We start from the raw sequence: 9,624 nt of genomic DNA, 5'->3' as shown, positions 1-9,624 counted from the left end.
GAGCAAAAAGTTTGGGGTCAGTTTCTGGGCTTTTGGCGCCCTCTCGGTACGAAAAGGAGAATTTCGCTCGGGCGCTGGGAAAAAAAGAAAGGTGTTTACAAAGGTAAAAATTCCCAAGAAGCAGCAGGAGGACGAAATGAGGTGCAGAAAAGGCGCCGAGAGCAAAGCAAGACCCGTTGGGTGATGCCCGCCTGGGCCCGAGCACCGTGCCAGCTGCTGATGCCAGGGGTTCCCGGGCAGAAGTGGCATCCCAGCACCTCGAGGGTTGCATTTGCTATTGCCCAGGTAAACGGCAGAGGGTCTGGGGTTGAGACAAGGTAGGGATGTGCGCGTGGGGATACAAGGATGAGGCATCAGCACGGGCTTAGCATGAGAATAAATGATGCCAGTCTCTTGCTGTCATTGTCCCCTTCTCTCTCGTGGGTGGGCTCTGATTCTCTCCAGCTCACGAGCAGCAACCTCGCTATGTCCGTGTCAGGAGTGCCAGCTGTAGGCAGAAACCCCCACCAGATGCCCTGCAAGCGGGCTCACCCCTTAAGACACAAGTATGTTCAAGAGCAACCTGCCCCCGAAACCCTCCAGCCATCAGAGCTGCATTCGAAACTTTTTTTTTTGGAGAAAACCTCAGCATTTGCTGTAGGGGAAATCAAATTGCATCGGGCTTCCACGTTCAAAGAGAAGCAAAGATTTGTAGTTGGCAGAACGCAAGTTATTCCCGGGGGGGGTGCGAAAGAGAGAGAAAATCTAGGTTGAAATACCGGGACATGCTAATAAATGTCATGTTTTATGACATGATTTTGCAGAGGTGGTCTAGGCAGAGTCAGGACCGGGTATTCCCTTCTCTGTTCACGTTAGCAAGGCAATCCACAGCGTCCCCATCCTTGCTACCTGAAAGCCCATCTGTGTGTCCCTAAATAGCATTTTCCCCCTAGTACTCCTTAGTGCAAAACAGACTGTTTAAATCATCAAGCCGGAGAACAAGTTGCACACCCGCTCCTTACAGGGAGGAAAGAGAAAGTTGTATGAAGTCAGAGTAACATAAGAGGGAAACCCCTTTTGCTCGGTAGGGTTTATATCCCTGAATTTAAAGCCACCAACTCCACGCAGGAGTTTAAAACGACAGCCCCAAAGCAGACGACCTGCCCCTGAACGACCTTGCCCAGCACAGAGCTGCTGCAAAACTTTGCCAACCTCCGCTCGCAGCTGGGCGAACCCCACCTGGCACAAGGGACCATGCACCCGGCGGGCATCGCACCTTGGAGCCAGGTTGGTTTAAAGTGAAGGAGTGAGAGCGTAACACCCCTCCCGGCTGACATGGAGAATAAGGCCGGAGGCACAACTGAGCAACACCATTTACGTCTAAGGAGAACGGCTCTGCTCCTTGCCATGCCAAGGGAACAGGGCAGATCAGCAGCGCGCAGCCTGGGCAATGCCGTGTTTTTGTACCCCTGAAGTTGCTTTTCTAGCGCTGCAGCCATCGCGTCCAACCAACCCCAACCTACCTAGCCCCACAGAAAGCAAAAAGAAAGGCGCTTTGGAAAGGTATCACAAAAGTCTGCGGCACAAAGAGTCAACTCAGGCACTGCAACTTTGCAGTGTTTTTTTTCCTCCCCTGCTCTCAGCTCTGGGCTCAGCTCTCCCCACCCTACAAAAACTTGCAGCCAATCCTCTCTTTGCCAGCCCCCAAGGGCAGGGCTGTCATTGGTGGAAAGTTTCTAAGGTGAACTAGCAGAGGAGGCTATTTATTAAAGAGACACAGAGAGAGTTGGAGATTTGGGTTGGAAACCGACTGGGTGCAACCGGGAGCCTCAAACTTGCCAAAACTAAGGATTCTTTTTCTCTTTTTTTATTTTTTTTTTTTATTCGTTTTCTTTTTGTAATTCTTCTTCTGAGAGGCAGAGAGAGAAAGGGGGGGAAAAAACCACCCCATTTTTTTTCCTCCCCCCCCACCCCACTTTGACTACCCACAGCAGCACCAGAGCTGGGCTGGAGCACGTTCCTGAGAGCAGATTGCAACTTTGCAGGCGCCTGTGACCCATCTCGGTGGTCTCTTCTCCTCCTCCTGTGAGCTGCCGTTAACAAATCCAACTCTTGCAAACTTTTTCCCCTTCCTGCCCCCCTCCTCTCCAGCTCTGCCTCGCTTTCTCCCTCCTTTCTCCCCCATCCCAGCCCCAGCAGGCTTCCCGCTGGTTTGCAAAGACTTTGCCTCTTATTATTACTACTATTTTGTCGTCCCGCCTCCCCCCTCCCCTCTCCCCACCCTTTGATTTTCATCCTGCCCCCACTCTGCCACCTTCTCGCATGAATCTCCTAGACCCCTTCATGAAAATGACAGAAGAGCAGGAGAAATGCATCTCTGGCGCCCCCAGCCCCACTATGTCGGATGACTCTGCAGGCTCTCCCTGCCCCTCTGGCTCCGGATCGGACACGGAGAACACCCGGCCCCAAGAAAACACCTTCCCCAAGGGGGACCCGGACCTCAAGAAAGACAGCGACGAGGACAAGTTCCCCGTTTGCATCAGGGAGGCTGTCAGCCAGGTCCTCAAGGGCTACGACTGGACCCTGGTCCCCATGCCGGTCCGGGTGAACGGATCCAGTAAGAACAAGCCGCACGTGAAGAGACCCATGAATGCCTTCATGGTGTGGGCTCAGGCGGCCCGGAGAAAGCTGGCTGACCAGTACCCCCATCTGCACAACGCCGAGCTGAGCAAAACCCTGGGCAAGCTCTGGAGGTGAGTTGGGGGCCAACGGCGGGGGCATGATGGTGTCGGACCCTAAACTTTTGCTTTAGGATATGTGTGGGTGCTGTGTGCGCGTTGGCAAACTTATTTATCAAGGGGAAAGCATGCAGGGAAGAGCGCGAAGGCAAAGCAGGGACCTGTTGCCTCTCCCAGCTTTCGGCTCTTGCATGCATTCATTTTCCCAATGCAATGGAAGGCTGGCTTCAGAGTTACCCCCTCTTCCCCTGCAAGGTGAATTAGGGGCCTTGGGAGATGTTCAGGGGGTAGAGATGCAATGGGAGATTGCAAGGGGGGAGACTGCAATCTCCCTAGATGCAATGGGAGACGTTCAGGGGGTAGAGACCCCCACCGCAGCTTGCAGGGGATGAGAGGCCCAGCCACACAAGGGAGTTTGGGGCTCCAGGAGGACCCGGGGGGGTCTTCTAGATTGCATCAGATTTGCCTGGGTTGATTGTGGCAGGAGGGGTGGGAACAGGGAGGGGTGCGGAGGGAGAGCTGGCAATGCCCCGCCAAGCCCCTGGGTGGGCGTGTGGCTCTGGAGAGCGGCCGTGCATGGCTTAATTCCTCCAGCCTTTCAAACCAAGCAGGGAGGGAAAGCAGAGCTCCAGTGAGTCACCTGGCTGAGCCCCGCGGTGTGTGACTGCAGGGGAAAAAAATAAGGAGTTTGAAGCAAAAGGGGAAAGTTTCGGAGCAAATGTGGACTGCATGAGGCGGTGCCCAGAGGCATCCAGGGGGTTAGTCATCTAATCTCCTATTGACTCCGTGTGTGTGTGTGTGTGTGTGTGTGTGTGTGTGCACTTCTCGTCCAAGGGGAAGCACCTCGGACCAAACCTACGGGGGAAAAAAAACAGGGCAGGAGTTTTGTTATGTCTTGTTTGGCCACCAAAATGTGGGGAAGCAGGTGTCGGAGAGGGGGGAAGTGGAGGGGTACCCCCGAAAGAGTGAGATTAGAGGTAAGAGGAGAGGTGCTGAGCTGGGAGGGGAAGGGAGAAGCTCCCAGGATGTCACTCGTGCAGCGGTGAGGGTTGGGTTGCAAACCACCCAGCTGGGGAGAGGAGCAGCAGCCAGCTGGGCCCCAGCGAGCTGACACAGGTCCGTGGGCGTGCGCGGGGGGAGCGAAGGCTGGAGGGCCCCTGTGCCGTAAGCACCGTGCCACGCTGGAGAGGTAGCTAACCTGCGACTGCCCTGCTCTCGCCCAGGCTGCTGAACGAAAGCGAGAAGCGCCCGTTCGTGGAGGAAGCCGAGCGGCTGCGGGTGCAGCACAAGAAGGACCACCCTGACTACAAGTACCAGCCCCGGAGGAGAAAGTCGGTGAAGAACGGGCAGTCGGAGCAGGAGGAGGGCTCGGAGCAAACCCACATCTCCCCCAATGCCATCTTCAAGGCCCTGCAGGCGGACTCCCCGCAGTCCTCTTCCAGCATGAGCGAGGTGCACTCCCCCGGGGAGCACTCTGGTAAATACGGGGCCTCTTCTGCAGCCTTCCCCAGGTGGGATGGGGAGGGGGGATGCATGCTCACAGTCAGGAAGCCAGAGGGAGATGCACGTGTCCTTGCAGACTGCGCTGGCACGGTGCGTGTCTCTAGATGAAGTCTGCATTGGTAACCAGGCTTAAAATGCAACCTGTCTGTAGAGAAACACTCACCAGATTCAGCAAGAGACAGGTGAATGCACTTTTACACACGCGCCCCACAGAGAAAACCACATCCGCTGCCTTTTCCATGTAACACATGCACGCTGTCCTACTCAAGGCCTTAAAAAGAGAATTGAAACAGGCTTCCAGGCATTTCAATCCACACTTTTGTTTTCAAAAAACCCACATTTCTCCACTTTGCAAGTGGTCAGAAAAGCTCTGTAACTCCTTCCCCCCCCGCCCCGAGATCTATTGACACAGCTATCGATCGCATTTATATACCCAACACCTGGAAATGTTTGTGTTACCCTATGCAACTGCCTTCACAAGCAAGGCGTTATTATCTGTCGGGCCCCAAAGATCAGGAGTTAAGCATTAACTGAGTTATCAGTGTTATACAACACCTCCCGGTTATAAAACCAGCTGGTGTTAGCTCGCTTGCAAGACGCATCAGCATCCCAGATACGGGGCGACTAGGGGCCAATACAGAAGGGCAGCCATCTCACCGAGGCTTGCGCTCTCTTTCCTTTTCCAGGGCAGTCCCAGGGCCCCCCGACACCACCCACGACCCCCAAAACAGACGTCCAGCCTGGCAAGCAAGACCTGAAGCGAGAAGGACGCCCCCTGCAAGAGGGAGGGCGGCAGCCGCCCCACATTGACTTTCGAGACGTAGACATCGGGGAGCTCAGCAGCGACGTCATCTCCAACATCGAGACCTTCGACGTCAACGAGTTCGACCAGTACCTCCCACCGAATGGGCACCCTGGAGTCCCAGCCACTCACGGGCAGCCTGGCCAGGTGACCTACACTGGCAGCTACGGGATCAGCAGCACCGCCGCCACCCCGACCGGGGCCGGGCACGTGTGGATGTCCAAGCAGCAGCCACCGCAGCAGCCGCAGCCGCCGCAACCGCCGCCGCAGGCTCAGCCCCAAGCGGCGCACACGATGACCCCCCTGAGCGGCGAGCAAGGGCAGTCCCAGCAGCGGCCGCACATCAAGACGGAGCAGCTGAGCCCCAGCCATTACAGCGAGCAGCAGCAGCATTCGCCGCAGCAGATCAACTACAGCTCCTTCAACCTCCAGCACTACAGTTCGTCCTACCCGACCATCACCCGCTCACAGTACGACTACACAGACCACCAGAGCTCCAACTCCTACTACAGCCACGCTGCCGGCCAGAGCACCAGCCTCTACTCCACCTTCACCTACATGAACCCCACCCAGAGGCCGATGTACACCCCCATTGCAGACACTTCTGGGGTCCCCTCCATCCCCCAGACCCACAGCCCACAGCACTGGGAACAGCCGGTCTACACACAGCTCACTAGGCCATAGAGGCAAAGAACAACCTACAGACAAAAAAAGCAAAAAACTTCCGCAGACTTTCCCTCTTTAAACCAAGAAAAAAAAGAAAGAGACACTCGAGCTTAAAGATGATGGGAGAGAGAAAGAAAAGAAAGAAAAGAAAACACAAGGGTCCTTCTGCACTACAGCATCCTTCAGGAGGTGGCCAGACCACTCTGCTGAGAACCAGCAAAACTTGGTACAGACCTTCCAAGGACTGGACTTTTCACCTTGCATCCAGGGTGAGAGCAAACAGATGAGATTTCCACCCCGCCGACTCATCTGCCTGTGTTTGGACTTTTGTAATGATTTTTAGCAGTAATTAAAAGAAAAGAAAAATGAAAAAAAAAAAAAAAAAAAAGCAAACAAACAACCCAGAGTCCTCTGTGAGGAATATTCTCTATTTTAAATATTTTTTAGTATGTACTGTGTATGATTCGTTACCGATTTGAGGGGATTTATACATATTTTTTAGAGATTTTTTTTTAAATGCTCTTATTTTTCCAACAGCTAAAATGACACTTAGTGGAACAGTCCTAGCTTTTCTGGCAGTCAGAGGTATTTTTGTATAGATAAGCATCTTTTTTCTTTAAAAAACAAGCAAAAAAAAAAAAGAATAAAAAGAAAATAAAATGGTGTGCGTTAACTCAGAACAAAAAAAGCTCTGTTAAGTGATCACCATCGGGCTTAGCTATAGTCAGCCGTGCCAGCTGGGAGATGCCAGGTGAGGTTGCATCGGGGTTAAAAAATAAATAACACAGGCTTTATTTTTCTAACTAAGAAGGAAAGATTGCATCCAGGAGGAGAAGGTGTTCACTTTGGATTTTAAAGACCTTTAGCCTTAAAGCAATGCTGTTGAAAAGCCTTAAAAGCCGCCCTGGGATAGTTGCCCCCCACCCCAAGTCCCTGCACGATCGTTATAAGTCTCCCACTTTTGGGACAAAGACCAGGCTGAGAAGGGAGGCAGCTCTGATTTCTGGGGAGACGCTAAGGTCTGACACTTTGACCAACGATCAGCAGCAGATGATGATGCCAGTCCCCTGCCCCCCTAAAGCTCCTCTGCTTCCCGCATAGGGACACCATGTGCGAGGCAGATGCTGGGAGCCGAGGATCGCCTTCCCGGTCCTTCCAAGTTCCTGGAGTGCAAACAGTCAGGGCCTGATCCAGCGCTTGTACACACCGCCTCTTGGTCTCACGCGGTCTTTGCTCAGGCTCTTCGAGCCCATTGGAGACATCTGACACCTTTTAGATTATTTATTTTGCAAGAAAAGCCTTTTCTTTTCATCGAGATTGTCCTCCCTTCCAGTTCAAACTCCTTTAAAAACCGATTCAGATTTGTTGGAACCTTATGCGGAGGGTACGGCTCCTATTAAATTATGGTCTAAACCGTAACCCGTTCTTTATTTATCTGTTTAATTCTTTTTATTATTATTATTATTATTATTGTTATTATCCTTTGGAATCTGTGTCCTAGGTTTGTACAACGTGTCCTCTTCCTTTTGGTTTTTTTTCTTTTGTTTAAGGATAAACTGGAATTTTTTTGTTCTTTTTTTTTTTTTTTTTGTACAAACTAAAGATTGCAAATGTAGTGTATCACTGAATCATTTGCCTTGTTTTCTGCCTCAGCTCTTCGGGACACACAAGCTTGTGTATATATGAGACACAAGACACCAATGGCAAAACATGTGCATGTGTGTATCATCTTACTCTCTAGCCTCCCACCCCTCGATGATGCTGTTTTGAGGTGGGGAGAAGATTTGACATTGGTGACGCTGTGGCTGAACAGTTAAAGGATTGCTTTTTAAAAAAGACAGCAAACTTTTTTTTATTTAAAAAAATGATATATTTGTTAACAGGTTGGTTTTTGTTTCATTTTTTAGGGATTCAGTAGAAGAAAAAAAAATCTTAAAGCACTCTTATGATATGGCATCTCTCTATTTCTGTATAAAAGCAGATCTTTTTAAAGTATTTCTGTAACTTAAAAGACCTGTCATTTTAAATCATATTTTGTCTTTAGGTAAGTTTTGTTTGCCAGACCCTTTGTTCTCTTTTGTGAAACTTACCTTTTTTTTTTTTTTTTTGGATATTATTGTTTGCAATAAATATACATTGTATTAAAAGTTTAAAGAAAATAGTGCCAAGCGTTTTATTAATTGCAACAGTGGGACCAAGTGCAGGAGGCTGGCCCCAATGACGTGAAAGGTCCCTTCCAGCTTCCAGCCCCTAACAACTATGAAACTAGGGAAGGGTCTTTGCAGTGACTGATATAATTTTGTCTCCTTTCTTGATTACCTGTGGTCTTGGAGCTTTGTCCTGCTTAACTGGGTTGAACTGGGCCCCGGCTGCATATGTAAAGCTAGCAAAGTCAAGCAGGTGCGTTAAATTCAACCTGCTTTGCATAGGCAGAATCAAATCCCTAGCCGGGTGAGCAGAAGTCTAATTTGCTTCCTGATGCCAGCTTCAGGAAAGTTAGAGGAAAAAGGGATGTATTTGGTAGTTGTGTTGGTGTGAGACACAAAGAAATGCAAAACTCAAGACCTCTTGGTTCAGAGATGATACCTTCTATTAGACCACCTAAAAATTTGCACACAAAAAAACAGATCTTTTTCTGCAAGCTTTCAGGCTCACACGTCCTTCATCAGGCTCAGAGAAAATTAAAGATGGGGAAAAGTCCCCCATAGGTAGAAAATAAACTTTGCTCAGAGGAAGCTGCAGGCTGGAAGTCTGTTCCTCTGGGTCCGTGCAAGTGGCTTGGTGAGTTGAGCCTTCAACAGCCCCCCATCCACACCAGTATGCTACAGTCACACTGGACTGGACCAGACCGCCCGGGCCATGGCTATCGCAGCCCCCCGTGAAGTCCAAAACAGTATTGCACCCGATGAACGGCACACACAGGCTTGTGCTCTGTTCTTGGATCCAAGTTTGCAGCCTTAGGCTTGGTGGACCAGCACAGAGGCAGCTGCACCAGAGACCAGCTGTTGCAAAAGTGGCTGAGGATAGAAGCGGGGAGGAGGGGGAAGGACAGAGACTTCCCATCCCATCCTATCCCCTAGGACGGGATCATCTCAGCTCAAGGCTGAGGCTGATTTGACTCAGGTGAGGGGGAGAAAGCAGAGGCTGTAACTGCATTGGGCTGGGTCTGTTGTGAGGATAAACACAGGGCTCTCCGCTTGCAGAGCTGCCAGGTGCTCGAGATACTCAGGCCTCTAAAAAGAGCTTGTTTTTTTTCTGCTGCCTCTTCCAAAGAGCGAAAAAGAAGGAGAAAAGTGAAACAAGAAATGACGACTGAAGCAATGCAAAGCGACCGAATTGAGTCCTTGGCATCATCCCAGGGAAGTGCAGGTGATTAAAAAGCAGGGGATGTCCCCTCTAGACAGTAAGCAGAGTACCCCGAAAGGTGACAACGAGCTTCCTACCTCCCAGGACGGAGCTGGGCCTGACTGCAGCTCATGCCAAGCCGTGACCGCTTGCCAGCGTTAACTGATTCATATTGCACTGATGCAAAGTTATCGCACCGGGCCGGGGGTGGGAGAGGGCAGCGATCTGACTCTGTTTGGCTTGGCACGAATAACCCGGGAGTTTCCAAGACCAGATGGACGCTCAGGTCATTTGCACTGAACCGATGAAATCATTCCCTGCCTCGCACTGCAGAGCGGAGCATGCATCATCCCCTTTATCACGATGTCTCGTGCCTCTAAGTCACTAGGAATAGTGCTTATTAAAGGGCATGTAGCCACTGCTCTTTGCTTTGTCTTTCTGGAGTCTCCGGGCTTCTGGATGAACTGATAGGAGGCATTTTAACCCTTATGAGCTATGCCTCCATTGCATTCATTTGCTGTCTCTTGCCATTCAGTGGGAGTGCAGAGGAGCGGTCGCTCTCCAGGTAGCACCAAGCAAGCTATAACTCTT

At 51.0% G+C, this 9,624-nt stretch overlaps 1 protein-coding gene across 1 annotated transcript; it reads left to right on the top strand.

Annotated features, from left to right (window-relative positions):
- Positions 1-1,760: 1,760 nt before the first annotated feature.
- SOX9 (SRY-box 9) lies at positions 1,761-7,263 on the top strand. Its single transcript, XM_006029469.3, has 3 exons — positions 1,761-2,732; positions 3,941-4,194; positions 4,907-7,263. Exons 1-3 carry the CDS (start codon positions 2,302-2,304, stop codon positions 5,704-5,706), a joined length of 1,485 nt encoding a protein of 494 aa, XP_006029531.1. The 5' UTR covers positions 1,761-2,301; the 3' UTR covers positions 5,707-7,263.
- Positions 7,264-9,624: the final 2,361 nt, after the last annotated feature.

The sequence above is a fragment of the Alligator sinensis genome, unplaced genomic scaffold (assembly GCF_000455745.1).
Source record: "Alligator sinensis unplaced genomic scaffold, ASM45574v1 scaffold282_1, whole genome shotgun sequence".
Lineage (NCBI taxonomy): Eukaryota > Metazoa > Chordata > Crocodylia > Alligatoridae > Alligator > Alligator sinensis.
This window is presented reverse-complemented; position numbering and strand designations above follow the sequence as displayed.

Bases quoted from the DNA above. Each gene is read 5' to 3' on its own strand.
- SOX9 (XM_006029469.3), top strand. From the start codon at position 2,302: ATGAATCTCCTAGACCCCTTCATGAAAATGACAGAAGAGCAGGAGAAA. The intron at 2,733-3,940 runs GTGAGTTGGGGG...GCTCTCGCCCAG, and splicing joins ACCCTGGGCAAGCTCTGGAG to GCTGCTGAACGAAAGCGAGA. The intron at 4,195-4,906 runs GTAAATACGGGG...TTCCTTTTCCAG, and splicing joins CTCCCCCGGGGAGCACTCTG to GGCAGTCCCAGGGCCCCCCG.